This window comes from Neoarius graeffei, chromosome 11, assembly GCF_027579695.1.
Source record: "Neoarius graeffei isolate fNeoGra1 chromosome 11, fNeoGra1.pri, whole genome shotgun sequence".
NCBI lineage: Eukaryota > Metazoa > Chordata > Actinopteri > Siluriformes > Ariidae > Neoarius > Neoarius graeffei.
Window position 1 is genome coordinate 40,351,999 of NC_083579.1, and position 17,866 is coordinate 40,369,864.

General features: G+C 42.6%; 1 protein-coding gene across 6 annotated transcripts in view; it reads left to right on the plus strand.

Annotated features, from left to right (window-relative positions):
* The window catches only part of hectd1 (HECT domain containing 1), an 87,051-nt gene that overhangs the window by 4,701 nt on the left and 64,484 nt on the right, over positions 1–17,866 (plus strand). For all 6 annotated transcript variants that reach the window (XM_060933907.1, XM_060933910.1, XM_060933908.1 and 3 more), the window contains exons 2-7: positions 4,183–4,402; positions 4,741–4,975; positions 5,286–5,513; positions 13,477–13,758; positions 16,574–16,844; positions 16,957–17,033. In XM_060933907.1, coding sequence (XP_060789890.1) covers positions 4,263–4,402; positions 4,741–4,975; positions 5,286–5,513; positions 13,477–13,758; positions 16,574–16,844; positions 16,957–17,033 — 1,233 coding nt within the window. In that variant the 5' untranslated portion in view covers positions 4,183–4,262. The remainder of the gene's footprint in view (positions 1–4,182; positions 4,403–4,740; positions 4,976–5,285; positions 5,514–13,476; positions 13,759–16,573; positions 16,845–16,956; positions 17,034–17,866) is intronic.

Here is a 17,866-nt window from a genome sequence, read left to right on the forward strand (position 1 = left end):
AAAACTTGGCAGGATTCTTTGTTATATGTCGGTAATATGCATATTGTCATTTCGTTTAGTTCAGTCACATTTTACCAGAGTTACAGCCCTTGATTAACAATTATAATTTGACAATTTCACGAGTGTGTTTTCCTTCTGAAATCAACTCCTCTCACAGTTTTTGAAGGAATTTCATGAAACTTGGCAAAAGGCCTTGTTGTAGACCCCTTCGCATGTTTGTAAACAAACCGACCGTTGCCAGGATGCGCGCGCAGCCTGGACTCAGAAACAATGGCGCTGCCCATAGACCGGCATTATGAGTTGTCAGATTATGCAAAACAATTGTCGTTGCAAGATCGAGAACGCTACATAAATAAGTTAACTCTAACAAGTGGACATCGCCTGCCGGATCCGCATTTAATTAAAGAGTGGACGGACAATGTTAGTAAGTTCCCTGGTATACAATGGCCAGATATATACTCGTACCTTATTGACAAGACTTCAGTGTACACCCACGAAAACCTTCGTGCCTACAAGTCTTTAGACGCATATGATTATGTTATGATGGCACAAAATCTGGACTGCTTGAGTCAAGCGAGACCTCTCCTACAAACAAAATTGCATGCAAAGCTAAGTTAACATGCTAACAATATTCATTACATTGTGTAACTATGACCCAGCTAATCAGACAAACGTTACCAAAGTATTTTGCTACATCAATAAACAAAGACTAGAAAGAATAAAAAAGAAAGATTTAATAAATAGCCTGATCTTACCTGTGATGAAGTGGGCGCTGCAAACCCGCGCATAGTGCTTTCATCCCAGTCTACACGTTTGATGGCTTGTAGCAGACCTGGGCATTTTACGGCCCGCGGGCCGCATCCGGCCCTTTGGTTCATTCTGACCGGCCCACGTAATGTTAATTAGAAATTACAAAATAAATGTATTTTCTAATTTTACCTCATGCATGGACTGAATGTGCATTGCTTTTATTTTGAAGTTGTGTTCAACAAAAACGCAATGCGCATGACATGAACATGACATGAAATCCCACGAAACCTAATCCCGCGGTAACTACTTCCGTAATTTGTCCAGACCAACCACAAACTTGGACGTCATCCTTCAAACGGTCCAGCCAATCACATAGTGTGACGTCACCAGCAGGCACCGGAGCCCGAGCCGATCTGTAGATCTGATACCTACACCGAATCGACGTTGTCGGGAGCAGATCACAAGAAGATTTTAGCCCCCAAAATGTCCGCAAAAAGAAGAAAGGTAGATGCCAAATGCAGGGCTTTCAACAAAACATGGACTGTATCTTGCTTGATATTTGGAGTAGAAAGGCAATATTGTGATGTCTTTATTGTGTTTTGGGGTGAATGTGACTGAAAAAAAAAGGTACAAACGTTCACATTTTGTTAACCATTGTTTTGGGAAATTTGATTGAATAAATGACATTTTTTGTAAGGCAACCTCGTTTTTTCCAGACTCTTACCAGTCTCAGCAGCTTGTAAAAACAATGTTATTTACTGCTTTATATAAAGAAATACAATTAATATTATGCAGAATTTAGTTCAGCCTTTTGGTCTGGCCCTCCACAAAATTTTCTGTTTCTCATGTGGCCCCATGGAAAAAATAATTGCCCACCCCTGGCTTGTAGCCATAGACGTCGGCGATTTTTTTTTTTTTTTTTGGAATGGGTGAGATCCTGCTGGAATTCTGTACGTTTTAACCCCATCACTGCTACGATTCTGACACCCGACAACACAACAACTAGGCATTTCTTCCAAATATTTCTTCTCGTCTCTACCGTCGCTGAGTCTTTTTTGGGTCCAGGCTGCGCACGCAATTTCCTCTTATGTATGAATGACGTTTACTCCGAAGGGGTCTATATGTTGGTAGTATGCATATATTGTAATTTTGTTCAGTTCGGTTGCATTTTACCAGAGTTGTGGCCCTTTGATTAACAAGCTTGTACTTTCAGAATTTCATGAAGGTGTGCTTACATTCTGACAACTCCTGTCTCAATTTTTGGACGAATTTCTCGAAGCTTGGTAAAAGGCCTTATTATATGACGGTAATACGCAGGTTGCGATTTAATTTCGTTTGTGAAAATGTTCCCAGAGTATTGAGCCTTGATTAAATAACTTGTACTTTGACAATTTCATGCGGGTGTCCGTTCTTCTGAAATCCACTCCTCTCACAATTTGTGGAGGAATTTCACCAAACTTGGGAAAAGGCTTTGTTATATGACAGTTATACACCTACTGCTATTTCGTTTAATTTGGGCAAATTTTACCAGAGTTATGCCCTCGATTATTAACACACACTTTGTCAATTTCATCAAGGTGTGCTTGCTTTCTGAAATCAACTTCCCTCACAATTTTTATTATCCCCCGCTGGCCGAAAGGCCCGAAGGGGGATTATGTCGTGGTGATGTCCTGTCCATCCATCCCAGGAAGGGTGCTCACCTTCTGAAATCAACTCCTCTCACAATTTTTGGAGGAATTTCACGAAACTTGACAGGATTCTTTGTTATATGTCGGTAATACGCGTATTGCAATTTTGTTCAATTCAGTCACATTTTACCAGAGTTATGGCCTAGTTGCCAGCGGAGGATATTTTGCTGGCAGAGCACTCGTTAATTTTTCAATAAAACTCAAACTTTAACTGTAACAATAAACAGAAACTATCCAGTACACTACTGTGGTGTGTGTGGTGTTATAACCCATTACCTGCAGTTTTAAGTGTTAAACTCACCCAAATCCAAAGCTTCTCGAGGAAATAAAGTGAAATCTTGATTAATCTAGTAAAACTTTTTTTTAAATCAAAGTCTTATCTTCTAATTCTAGATTGTACAAACAATACAAATCTATACAGAACAAACAATTGGAGCAAACTCAACCCACCCCATCCCCAAAATATTAATCCAGTAAAACATGAAGTATAAATTAATTTAAAGAAATGAAACCAAAAGAAAAGAAGTTGGACATGAGGGTGACGGAATGACGTTGTGAATGAAAACAAACCGTAAGTGAGTTTGGCACTGCCGTAAAATTCCCACCAAATATTTTACAATAATGTGTTAATGTGTGCCGTGCAAAAGAAAAATGCAGTAAAGGGTCTGAATGAAGTGAAGATTCACCACAGATATTTATTTTATTATGGTATTTGATTGCCATTTTGATGAATTCAGATTCTAATGATCTATAATTGGATATTACGACGTGGTTATTTTTACATACACACCTGCTGCACTTGGCTTCCTTGGAATTTCATAAACAAATAACACGGCCGGATCACCGAGGGGATTGAACTGGTTTTGTTGGAACTTTATTGATGTAACTCTGGAATAATTACCATAAAAATGGTGATTTTTAACAATCCCTAAAAGACGTAAAAGCGTAATGTATCATTACTATATTGTCTGGGGCGGTTATATGTAATACTCTCTCAGTAATTTTCTCTCATCTGTAAACCAAGTTAGATCGGTCTATATGTAGAAAATGTGACAATAAAATATGTAGACTACTTATACTATTTATGTAAATGACTGGTTACTATTATTTAACTCCTTTTATATTCTACTGCAAGTTTTCAAGGAGTTTGGCCTTATGTAGCCTTAGCAGCGAGCCAGCTTGTATAATCTGCACATGAACAAATGACACTGTTAAACTTGCCTCAACATGTCTTTTACAATTGTTTACTCCGCCATGAGCAACGCTGAAGTCATTGTTACAAACAGTACAGCGCACAACACCGTTATTATTTTTACCCCTGTTAGGCAAGGGGACGCTTTTCATGTAGTCTGAGGTGAAGTGGGTTTATTATTTTGGGTTTTGGGGGGGCACTCCTGGATACACTGAACTGATGGACTCTCGGTCCGGGAAGGAAGACGTAAAGCCCGCCCACACAGAACGCTGATTGCGCGGTCTTGTTAAGTAGACCAATCAGGATGCTCGCTCGCTCTGGATTCTGGGATATTGTATTTAATTTGTGGGTGTCAGGGAGCCGTTAGGCGGGAGACTCCCGGAACTTCTGGGAGCAGGAGAGTTGGGAATAATTCAACTTGTCCCGTCGGACAATCAAATGCAGATTTGAGCAACCACAAGAACTTTAGTGTCCACTGCTTCTTTTTAACTCTGATGCCAATCTCTCACTCTCTTTGCTTTATTAATCTAGACTTTGTCGATTTCCTTCAAGGTGAAGACTTCATGAACCTGAAAGAGGACCAGTGACTTCTCATACTCTTTTCTCTCATCTGACCGCTGTGACTGGGTGTCATGGCCGATGTGGACCCGGACACACTGCTGGAATGGCTGCAGATGGGGCAGGGCGATGAGCGCGACATGCAGCTCATCGCCCTTGAGCAGCTCTGCATGCTACTGCTCATGTCAGATAACGTGGACCGCTGCTTTGAGACGTAAGGACAAATCGCAGATCTCACTTACAGTTAGCTGTGAAACAGAGGATTTTCTTTCTCTCTAAAGTAGATGATGCTCACGTGTTGTTACTCTGAGGTTCTTTCAAGTGCATAACTTGAGCAGCTGGCTAATCCAATTCTTAAGATTATTGTAGCATGCTGTCTAAAAATCTTCATTATTTTGTGATGGTTAATTGAAAACCTTTTTCTCATTTATGTTACTGGAATGTTCTGTGAATGATCACAAAAAAATTGCAATAATTGGCAGTAAATTGAATGCCCGTTTGCCTTTGCACATCTCTGTGTGTTCTTCATTCCTGTTTACATTGTGTGTCCAGGTGCCCTCCAAGGACATTTCTTCCAGCCCTTTGTAAGATCTTCCTGGATGAAAGTGCCCCTGACAATGTTCTGGAAGTGACGGCTAGGGCCATCACCTATTACCTGGATGTGTCGGCTGAGTGCACACGCAGGATAGTTGGAGTGGACGGAGCCATCAAGGCCCTCTGTAACAGACTGGTGGTGGTCGAGCTCAACAACAGGACTAGCAGAGATCTAGCAGAGCAGTGTGTAAAGGTGCATACTGTTATCTTGGCAAAAATAAATAACTTTTTCTGTTTTGTGCTCTTAACTGCTCCAAGTCTGTATATTAATTAACTAACTGCTGCCTTTCACTTTACTTGCATGAAAAATGAGTGCATATGGAGGAATGTAGCCTGGAAAAGATTATGCAGCCTAAATCAGATTAATTCTGGAAGCTCTGAAATGTCGTATAGCACTTGACAGTAGATTCTGACTGATGCCTCCATGAAAGGCACAAGGAATTGTTGAATTGTCATTTAAATGATGTGAAGTTTAGACATGCCTTTATACCTTATCTTCATAGGTGCTTGAGCTGATCTGCACACGAGAGTCTGGTGCTGTGTTTGAGGCTGGAGGGCTGAATTGTGTTCTGAGTTTCATTAGGGACAGTGGTCACCTGGTGCACAAGGACACGCTGCACTCCGCCATGGCGGTAGTGTCTCGACTCTGCAGTAAGATGGAGCCACAAGACTCGTCCCTTGAGACATGTGTGGAGTCCCTGTCCAGTCTGCTCAAGCACGAAGACCACCAGGTAACTAACACACACGTCACGCGTCTTGTGCTTTGTCTCACTTGTGCCAAGTTAGTTAATAAAAACGAAAGTAGGAAATATTAACTCTGTTTACACACAGCTGAGTAATCGGTTTTTAATCCCAGGGATGGCAGCATCAGATTTCTCGTCTCATCTCATTATCTCTAGCCGCTTTATCCTGTTCTACAGGGTCGCAGGCAAGCTGGAGCCTATCCCAGCTGACTACGGGCGAAAGGCGGGGTACACCCTGGACAAGTCGCCAGGTCATCACAGGGCTGACACATAGACACAGACAACCATTCACACTCACATTCACACCTACGCTCAATTTAGAGTCACCAGTTAACCTAACCTGCATGTCTTTGGACTGTGGGGGAAACCGGAGCACCCGGAGGAAACCCACGCAGACACGGGGAGAACATGCAAACTCCGCACAGAAAGGCCCTCGCCGGCCACGGGGCTCGAACCCGGACCTTCTTGCTGTGAGGCGACAGCGCTAACCACTACACCACCGTGCCGCCCAGCATCAGATTTAAAAAAAAAAAAGTTATTGTGTACTCCTTAATCAGAATAGATGAAAGGATTGAGGCCAAATGACTTTTCTGTGTGATTAAACAAAGCAGGTAATCTGTTTAATAATCTTGTAAATAGACCAGTAATCACCATGAAAACCTTCATGACCAGTTCCTTTTCACTGTGTTCTTTGCCTGTGTGTTTTAAGTCGGAACACACGCTGATTAATGTGGCTGGGGGAATGAGCAAATAAGGGTGGGGTAGTAATAATAGTCATAGTAAAGAAAATGCTGTTCTTGTTCATCCCGGTAAATCCTGTGTGTGTACTTACTACATACTGAGGACCAGAATGCATTTTTTACCAACAGAGTTAGGGCATGTTTGAGAAGGGAGGATATTTTTGCTGGTCCTCATTTCTTTAAAGGGCTGTTTTAGGGTTAAGACTTAGTTTTGGGTTGGGGTGAGGCATTTAGTGGTAATGGTTAAGGTGTGCGTAAGGCTCGAGGGAATGCAATATGTGAATGAGTGTCCCCTCAATGTTGTATGTGTACATGCGTGTATGTGGGATGTAACTGAATATGAGTACATTATTCACATTGAGCAGAGATGTTCTCTGCAGATACGACTAGGGCTACATCCGCACGACAACGGCAACGAGATTTTTAAAAAAAAAAAATATCGCGTCCACATGGGCAACGGATCAGTAAAATATCAGGTACATATGGCAACGCAACGCTTGCTGAAAACGATGCAATACACATGCCACACCTCTACGTGCGCTGTAACACAGTCCCATCGGAGACACTAGAACAATAGAAGTAGACGCATGCGCATAAACCCCTTCTTCTGTAGCATCAGCCACATAAAGTTTTGATTATTAATCAGTAGCGTAAAATAGTATCTATTGTCTAAGACACTTATTTATATTTCATATTAAAACGTCTATGTAAATTAATACATAGAAAGCCTGGCCAGGCGCTGAACGTTCTTCTGCCTTCACTTTAAGAGAAATTCAGGGCGAGCATGAGCTTCTTCCCTGTCACTCACCCTGTCACTGTCACACGCACACACCTTCTCACTCCCTATCCTATGGATATAGTCCCTTTAAATCACGTGCTCGTTTTTTGAATGGAGACGCAGAAAGAGGAATGAACAGGGGTAGATGGAAGCCGGTACGCCAACATTCTGAGATCCTCCAGAATTCTTTAATGGTCCGGAATAAATTGAATGCTACACATTGATGGATTACTTTGTTCTTCTACGCCCTTTTTGAGGAATGTATTGTCGGACTTAAACCAACATCTGAAGAGGTGAGATCGCTCCTTTTTTTTCCCCCCTATTTTTGCTGGCGGGATTGTTTTTGTTTTTGGAAAGCGCACGGGTGGTGCGCGGTTTTGGTTATACTGCTTCCGCAGTGTTTGGACTAAAGACTCTGCCCTAAGGGCTATTCTCTCTCTCTCTCTCTCTCTCTCTCTCTCTCTCTCACTTTGCACCATTACACAATAAATATTCACAGTGAAAATATTTTGTAAGCGCGTTTCATGAACCAAGTTATAGGATTTGTTGACAACTCGCATCGAGTTTGTTACACTTCTACCCAAGCACTCACAGTCATGTGGTTGTGACGTCATCGTAAACAAATCTGTTCTACTCATCCAGACGACTTTGCAACGGCACCGTTGCCAGATTTTTCCACTCTGGAACCCGTTCTCAAAAGATTTCGTTTTGGAGCACCCAAAACGCCGGTGTCGTGTGGACGCCAGGCCGAAACGATAAACAATTTTATCAGATTCACCTGAATGCGTTGCCGTGTGGACAGGGCCTAGGAGGCACTCTTCTGTGGTATGTTTTAGGGTATTGATTGATTTGATTAATTGATTTGATTGATTGAGACTAGTGCAGTGTCACTGGGATCCCACAGACAACAACAGGCAAGTGAATGTTTGAGCAGCTTTTTACTGTGTTGCAAAGTGTTGTTCTTGGTGACCAATTGAAAATCGCACTCGGATGAGGGTTTTGCTGTCGTGGATATAATTTATAATTCGTTAAAATACAAGCAGGATGATTTATTTATTTATTTATTTATTTTAAATGGCTCATGCTGATTAAAATCACTGTCTGGAGTCATGTGGTGTTATGGTTACACTGACACTTTACCATGTTCCCTGGAATGAGAGGAACTTTGGTGCAGGACACGTGTAACTTGCATATTAATGAAGTGTGGCTGCAGAGTGTCCTCTTTGTCATGCATATAAGCAGTTCATTAGGAATCTACAGTCAGAATGAATTCATTCAGCTTGGCAAAATCTTTGCATGTAAACATAGAAGGTGCCAAAACTAATGATTATTTTGATAATTGATTTTTTTTTTCTGATGATTTAGCTGGTTGTTATATACATAGTCCCCTCTGAAAGTATTGGAACAGCAAGGCTAAAAGTTTTATTTTTTTGATGTGCCCTGAAAGCATTTGGGTTTGAGATTAAAAGATGAATGAGACAGCAAATCAGAATTTCAGCTTTCATTTCCTGATATTTATATCTTGATGTGTTCCGCTTGGAGCATGGCACCTTTGGTGACCGACCACACAATCCTCAGATTGTGAGCAAAAGTATTGGAACAGATTGTCTTAGCACAAATTCCACTCAACCAATAACTGCATCAAGTCAGCAACGCGCTGACAAACTGTTGCGTTTTTATTTTGTGATGCTTTTCCAGGCTTGCTCTGCAGCTTCCTTCGGTTGTTTGTTTTGGGGTGTGTGCGTTTCCCTTCAGTCTCCTTTTTCAGGAAGTGAAATACATGCTCAGCTGGGTTAAGGTCTGGTGACCAGTCTAAGACTTTCCACTTTTCTCCCTGATAATGTCCTTCGTTGTGTTGGCATTGTGTTCTGGGTCATTGCTTTGCTGCCTGAGGAAGTTCCTCCTAATTAAACTGGATGCATTTCTCTGTAAATTAGTAACATGTTTCTGTAGACTTCTGAATTTGTTGTGCTGCTACCATCATGAGTAACATTCTCAATAAAGATTAGTGAGTTTGTTTCAGAAACAGCTATCCAAGCCCAAGCCATGACACTAGCTTCATCGTGCTTAACCGATGAGCTCCTCGGTTTTGATCAGGAGCAGGTCCTTTCCATCACTTTTATAGGGGTTAATCTTCCAGAACTTTTGTGGCTCCTCTCTGTATTTCTTTGCTAATTCCAGTCCGGCCTTCCTATTCTTACTGCTGATGACTGCTTTGCGTCTTGTAGTATGGCCTCTATGTCTCTGCTCCTGAAATCTTCAAATGATGGGTTGCGATATCTTCTCCCTGTCCCTGTAGAGTTTCTTGATTTCGCTGTTGTTTTGGGGTTTTTCTTCACGGCTCTCACAATGTTTGTCATCACTTGCTGTTTTATTTGGGTGACCTGTTTGTTTGCTAGTACACCAGTGGTTTCTGTATTTTTCAAGACATTGCTGATTTGTTGTGTAGGCTGTGCCCAATGCCTGTGCAACGGCGCTGATCAAATTCATCCATCCGTTAGCTGTAGCCGCTTATCCTGTGCAGAGTCACGGGCAAGCTGGAGCCTATCCCAGCTGACTATGGGTGAGAGGCAGGTTCACCCTGGACAAGTCGCCAGGTCGTCACAGGCCTGACAGATAGAGACAGACAACCATTCGCATTCACACCTACGATCAATTTAGAGCTACCAATTAGCCTAACCTGCATGTCTTTGGACTTTGGGGGAAACCGGGGCACCTGGACGAAACCCACACAGACACGGGGAGAACATGCAAACTCCGCACACACCGGCCCTCGTCAGCCACTGGGCTCGAACCCAGAACCTTCTTGCTGTAGGTGACAGTGCTAACCATGACACAGTTCCAGCTTATAGACCTGCTCAGATTCATTCAACTGTCATGTGTGGGGTCCCCCCCCCCAGAAAAATTAACTTGTCTATGTTGTCCTCTGAAAGGGTAGATCTGCTGGCATTTGCACATATCTCCAGCTGTAGAAAACACCTCTCGCTTGGGACAGAGGTTATATTCACGTTCACTTGGTGCCGTTTCAAATGAGTGATCGAGTTCAACGTGTTGCCAGAAGCATACCTGATTACTGCTGAACAATGTCGGCACACTGTTTTCGTCTTATCCACTTGTCTTTGTCCATCATTGTAATTCACTGGGAAACTGAAGTGTTCCCAAACAGGAGACCTTCATGATAAGGGCGGGTCTTCAAGCTCTGGCTTCTCATTCACATTACCCATGACGGTCACTAGCTTGGCTGTGCATGTAATGCACTCGAAGTGCGAGGCAGAGACTTAACAAGCATACGGTCTGCCACTTAACATGTTTGTCTGGGAACTCGGATTTGAAGTGTGTTCCATATGCAAAAAGCCTACTGTTAATTACTGTTAGATTGTATTCGGTACACATCTGCACCGTATTGCAAATCCTGTACCGAAACAGTCCGATACGAACATGTGTACTGTTACACCCCGAGTAAAATTAAAAAAAAAAAAAGTACAGTAATTGGCCCTATTCGACAACTGTAGTAATCCATGTCAAGAACCGCTCAACTAAGTAAAGAGGAAGGACAAGTCCATCATTACCTTAAGACAAGAAGTGTTGTTTTTTTTTCTTAAATAATTAATAAAAATTACGAAAAACCATTGAATTAGGTGTGTCCAAGCTTTTGACTGGTACTGTACATTGTCTTTAATTGGAGTCTGTTGGAAAAAGGAGAAAGTAACATTTCCGATCCTGTAGGATTAAGCTGGCCATTTGTAATGAATTACAACTATTATAACGCCTAGCAATTTGTATTTGCATACACAATATCACGACTGTAGTTTTATTATAAATAAATCCATTAAACAGTAATGTGATTTTATATTGCTGTGTGAGGCAATATAAACATGAAACATTGAACATTGGATGGTGAACTCACTCGCGCTGTTCATTTGCACTAGCTGTTCAGTGCAAGAGGTTTATCATAGAGGAGGATTAAACATTAAAATCTTCTTAAAGACACTGCGAAACTAAGTGTAAGTTTGTCTTAACTGAGGTTTACAGAATGTTTTCATTGGTTTCTGTTGTGAGCTCTTGTATTATTATTTTAAATAGATTCTTTGTCATTGCACATTACTATACAACAAAACACTGTTTGAGGGCTCAGATCACAGCAGCATATCAGTAAAATAAATAAAGAAAGAATAGAAATAACCTTTTAAAAAGCAGCATATAGGCATGTAAGCAGCAGTATAAATTGCAGTATGTAATTGTGCAATGTAACTGAACACAGTAAGGTGCAAAGTGAGTCCAAAATGGACTACGCTTTCATAAACTGACTAAAATGCTAAACAGTAGAGCAGCTTGCTTTAGGGGTCATCCATAATTTTCATCATTATCACAAGCGTACAAACCGTACGCGGGGGGGAGGGGGTTAATGACCAGGCGTACACGTTGAAAAAATGATGATCCATTAACGTGCGAATCGGCGGCCGCCATGTTAAAAGTTTCGCGCCACATCGGTGTTGCCAGCTAGTTCTACACGCTTTCTTTCTTCAATACAACAATGGCTGACCCAGATTTTGACCACATTTACAAATTTGTGAATAGCAGAAATACCGCTATTCACAAGACTCCTTCAAATGAGTACGAGCAGTTTTTAAACGTTTGTTTCCTGCATTCATCTGAGAAGCGGCAGGAGGCAGTTAGGGCAGGACAGGCTGCTTGGAAAGAATCAAAAACGAACGTTTCAAAGCAAGCTGAGCTGTGCCGGCAAGCGATCGTCCGGATGGAAAAAGTCAAGTCGACTTTTACAATTCGGGATTATTTCTCACATAAAACGGTACGTAGGATATCATATGGGTATTTTGTACTTTTCCTCAGCAGTCAGTTGAATTTTAAATAATAATAATAATAATAATAAGTTAAATTTATATAGCGCCTTTCAAGAAACCCAAGGACGCTTTACAATAGTAGACAAAGAAAGAGAAAAAAAATATATATATATAATAAGAAAAAAAATAAATAAAAAGTAAAAAGTCCACCAAGTAGGGGTCAGGATGTAATTCCTGTGGTGTAGCAGCCACAGTCCCACCAAAAGGCGCATGAAAACAAGTCCCACATCTCCAGCACCACCGCCGCGACACCGTCAGCAACATCGCTCGGAACATCACGTCATGGATCCACAAAGCGAGCAGAGAAGCTCCGCCACGCAAAGCTCTGGTGTGTCTCAAACCGCCTGCACAGCCGCCGCGACGACACCAAGCAACATCGCTCGGAACATCACGCCAAGCGTTAAAGCGCAGAGCACTGGACAACCATGATGTAAAATGAGCAACGAGCTCACTGCAGTCCACAGCTGGGAGCACAGGCATCGCCCACGGCGAACCAAGGCCTGGAGGGAACCGACACCCAAAACTAGGTCCGGAGCTACACCACCGGTGGAGAAAACACTCAAACAAACATCAAACTACACAAACACACAGAGAAAAAAAATAGAAAAAGAAATAAAATAAAACAAAAAAGCTCCGGTGAGAAGCGGCAGCCAGAACGCGCACGAAGTACTCTCAACCGGAAACGGAAACAAAAAATTTTATATAGTCAGTCGTCTTTTCTTCCATTTAAGAATGAAAGTCCTGCACGACCAGCCCCAGCTCCAAAACTGGATTTCCTATTGTTCATGAGGAGCCAAAAGGCAACAGCTCCCCTTAAAAAGACAGTCCCTAATTTTCAAAAATGAATCGCCTGCTTTCTATGAAAACTTCTGGACCCGTCTTGTGTCTTCTTTTCTTCTCTTGTGAATCTTTGTATTGTCCTGTCATCTGATTTTAATAAAAAGTAATACTAGACATGGTTTTATTTTGAATTCCTATTCCACGTAGATCCATCATTTTTTTTTTTTTTTTTGTCCGCTAATGTACACTTTGGGGGGGGGTTGCTCAAAAATCTACTCTTTGTAGACTCATGATAATGATAAATTATGGATGACCCCTTACTGGGATGGAACAAGCAGAGCAGCCATGAACTTAACCCTGTTGGGGAGGAAAGGTTCCAAAATTATTGCGAAGACATTTTGCGGCAGATGTGAGATATGAATTGACCACATTGAAAGGGGCTCAGTGTTTGGTAATTGCTATTCAGCAAAGATGCTGTGGGTAATATAAATTGTGGAAAGTTTGACAGAACCTCTGTTTTGGGAAACATGCAGCGCTTCTTGTTATGGTAGCGTTAACTAGCGTGTGCATAAATTTAAGCTTACATTTAAATTGCATTGAAGGAATGCTGAGTTTAGGCTAAATCTAACATTTCATTCTGATTGCAGGTACTAAATATGAATTCATTGAGTCTCGTACACATTTGGATATAAATGTAGTCATTTACACTTAGTCTTTATTGTGGCAACAACCTTAATATGTTCATATCCAGACTTGTGTACAGGTGTAAAACCCAAATCGTCTTGTTGCAGGTTTCTGATGGAGCCCTGCGCTGCTTTGCATCTCTGGCTGATCGTTTCACGCGCCGTGGGGTTGATCCAGCACCGCTGGCCAAGCATGGCCTGAGTGAGGAGCTTCTGTCACGCATGGCTGCTGCAGGAGGTTCAGCCGCTGGTCCTTCCTCCACCTGCAAACCAGGCAGAACATCTGCAGGAGGTGCCCCCTCTACCCCTGACTCCAAACTTAGCAACCAGGTGTCCACGATTGTCAGCCTGCTGTCCACCCTGTGCAGGGGCTCGCCACTCGTCACCCACGTATGTGCTGTTGTATCAAGATTTGATGGAATAGAATCTGTTATTGTATTTTCTAGGAGTGGCAGGGGGTACAGAGTGTTCTTGGGGTGGTTTTTGGGAGATGGTGGGTGGGGAGGTGTTGTGTATTATACACTGTTCCCAAAGTATGTGGACATGTGACCGTCCCACGTTTGTTTGAAAATCCAGTTTCAAAACTATCGGCATTAATCTGGAGCTGGTCTGCCTCTTGTAGCTATAACACTTTTCTGGAGGCTCTTTCTACTAGATTTTGGAGCGTGACTATGAGGATTCAGCCACAAGAGCATGAGTGGTGATGGGCAAGAAGGCCTGGGGTGCAGTGTGCATTCTGATTCTCATCCCAAAGGTAATCAGTGGGGTTGAGGTCAGGGCTCTGTGCAGGCCAGTTGAGTGCTTCCACACCAATCTTAGAGAACCATGGCACGTAAAGGGAAATTGTAATTCTGCAGCATGCAAAGACCTCTTTTAATAACAGTTGTGGCAACTGAATGTCTACTGCTGGTTTGAACCCTGTGTTTTGCCTGTGAACGGTTAATTTGCTGTTAAAAAGGATAAACCAACATCAAGACCAGCAGCTGTCTTTGGGAGAAAAGAGAGGGGAAAATCAATCCGAGCCATTGCACAAGCATTGGGAGTAGCCAGTGCAACAACTTTTAACGAACTTAAAAAGAAAGAAACCACTGGTGTACTAATAACCAGATGTCAAACATGTTGGCCAAGGAAATCGACAGCAGTTGATGAGGGAGAACCATTGTTAGAGCAATGAAGAAAACCCCAAAAACAACAATCAGTGACATCATAAACAACCTCCACAGGAGAGGGATGAAGGCATCGCAACCCAGTCCACAAGCAGAAATATAGAGGCCATACCACAAGATGCAAACCAATCGTCAGCAGTAAGAATCGCCAGATCGGTATTCGCAAAGAAATACAGAGATGAGCCACACAAGTTCTGGAACCAAGATTAACCACTAACCAAGTTATGGAACGGCTGAAGTGTGGTGAAAGGATATGTTCATGATCCAAAACATGCAGCTCATCGGTCAAGCACTGTGGAGGTGTCATGGCTGCTCCTGGAACAGGCTCACTAATCACTCAGTACGTTTACATGCACATCCAAATCGAGCTGCTGTCGGTAATCGAGCTAATGGCCCTTTTCCACTACCCTTTTTTAGCTCACTTCAGCTCGCTTCAGCCTGACACGGCTCGCGTTTCGACTACCTCAGAACAGCACGACTCAGCTCGTTTCAGCCCTGCTTAGCACCCAAAACTCGCACGGTTTTGGAGTGGGGCTGAAGCGAGCCAAACCGAGCTGAGTGAGGCTGGGGGCATGAGCAGACACTCCCCTGTGCAATGATTGGTGAGGAGGAATGTCCTCACATGCCCCCACACGCCCCGCGAGCACGCTGGGATCTGTAAACACCGCAAACCCGGAAGAAGAAGAATTACAAGAATTTCTGAAGCCTTATGCGCCTCGCCTCATCTATACGCTCTTGCCAGTATCTGTTGGCATTGTCGGTGACAACAAGCCACAGAACCAAGACCAGCAACACTAACGACTCCATGTTTATTGTTTACTATCCCAGTCGTGAGACTACCGCTTAAAAGATCACTGATGTCACTGTTTGCGCCGCTTAACGACATCACGTGACGTCCACCCACTTTCGCTAACTCCACTCAATGTGTCCACCCACTTCCAGCCAGCACGGTTCAGCGCGGTTGTAGTCGAAATGCAACTCCAACAGCCCCGTTCAGCTCGACTCAGCCCAACTCAGCTCGGCTCAGCCGCGTTTGTAGTGGAAAAGCGGCATAAGGGTCCCAGCAGGGGTGCCAGAGAAATCCAATCCTACATGCACTGTGAAACTGAGCTATTGTGTGAGGTGCATTGTGCACCCGAGCCACAGGTGGCGCTACACGCCCCATCGTGTTGGTACACTTCCGGTTGTCGTCATGAAGAAGAGCTATTCAAGAGTATAAACAAAGGGACTACAGACAGAAATTAGCATGTACTGCTATAACCTGGGACAGACATCTGTCCTTACCACAAGGATAATGTTTAATTTGTACACTGTCCCTTTTAAAAATAAAATAAACTCTAAGAAGAGAGTTTGTATGTACGAACAGAAGTGTTCCTAATAAAGTGGGCGGCTAAGGTGAAGTGTCATGCCGACCGAGGCTGTTGTGTTTCCCGCTTGTGGTCTCGTCACTCGTCACTTCCGGAAGGGGCAGTGCTGAAGTAAGTAGCTCAACTACGTAGCTCGATAGGGTTTACATGCACTAAGTAGCTCGGCAAAAATCGCATAATCTAGGTCGTGTAGCTCGATTGCGAGAAATCAAGTTCGGTTCAGTTTCAGCCTAGCTAAGGTGTTTACATGCCATTTAGAGCTTCGATTTCAGTCGAGCAACAGCAGAAATTCGATTTTCTCTATGTGCATGTAAACGCACTGACTATTGGTCCTGTAACTCATAATAGTAGCTGCAGAATTAATTCAGAAGTCTACAGAATACATGCAGTCTAATTGGGAGGGACTTCATCATGCAGCAAGACTTTAAAAAAAAAAAACCCTGATCTGTTGCCTCTTTCAGCTCCGACCCAAATGTCTTCAATGTGCAGCGAAAACAAAAAAAAACCCCTGGCCTTGCTGTTCCAATACTTTCCGAGGAGGACTGTGTGATTGGTCAGGTGTCCACCTACTTTTGGCCATTTAGTGAAGCTTGATTGTGCTAATATATAAATCGGATGTAAATCTACTGCAAGGTGAGAGCTTTCGTAAAACCCTTCTGCACGTCTTCTCAGGATCTGCTGCGCTCTGAGCTCCCTGACTCGATGGAGAGTGCGCTGCAAGGTGACGAACGCTGTGTGCTGGATACAATGCGCTTGGTCGACCTGTTGTTAGTCCTGCTGTTTGAGGGCCGTAAGGCACTACCCAAATCCACAGCTGGCTCGGGTGGGCGTATCCCAGGCCTACGGCGCCTTGACAGCTCTGGAGAACGTTCACATCGCCAGCTCATTGACTGTATTCGTAGCAAAGACACAGATGCACTCATTGATGCCATCGACACCGGAGGTGAGACCATGTTTGTATTTGATTTGAAGTATTTTGTTGCTTTATTTTTGTCACAGTAGGATTGAGTGTCTTATTACACTTTTAATGAGGCCAATTTTCTTTTCACTTGTAGCATTTGAAGTTAATTTTATGGATGATGTGGGACAGACACTCTTGAATTGGGCCTCAGCGTTTGGTACACAGGAAATGGTGAGAATTTTGTCAGTTGAATAGTTTTATGTAATGTGGTTATTTAAAGTTTAGATTTAAAGTTAGAAACTCCTCCTTTTTTAACATTTTATGCAAATTCCAAGCAACGTGTATGTAGTACGAAGCAGTTGGGGTTTGAGGGGTGAGTTATCGTTTTCTGAGCATAAATGAGGTTCGGCATTGATGAGGACTGCAGATATTGCAGTTATTACATTTTAAAAAATAAATGTGTTTGTTTGTGGTGTGCAAGTCAAAAGGGGAACAAAAGAATATATTTACGTCGCATGCAGTGCAGATGTACTCGAAGCGATTTGGTTCATTTAAAGGAGATACGCAGAACCTTTTATTTTAAATTACTTTTCTGAGAGGATAGTATCTCCATCCTTGACTGTTGTATGCTGCTTAAATGTGAATAAAAAAATATATATTTGAGAGTTAAAATCGACCGCAAATTTGGTATTTGAGCTGCCCCACTGAGCCAGCCAGCCCTGAGTGTGTGACATCACAGCAGGAACCGGTTTTAAGGTCGAGGCCTTTTACAGCTATAGACCAAAGTCATATAAATAAAAAATTATGGTGAAAGTAAGAAATCCCGTTACCGACTTGCTCAGCTAAGACTGATTTGACTTCATTGATTGTGGGTTGACTCTCATTAAAACAGGATAGGTGTTATAACTTGTGCAACATACATGTACATGCATGCATTTTCACTGATTAAACGTAAAAGGCTAATTAAATAATCAGATGAACTGAGACAATCACATTCTGAAGCAAATTAAATAATCTTATACTATGGAATCGATTTTGTGCCAAAATGTTCATACAATACTTTT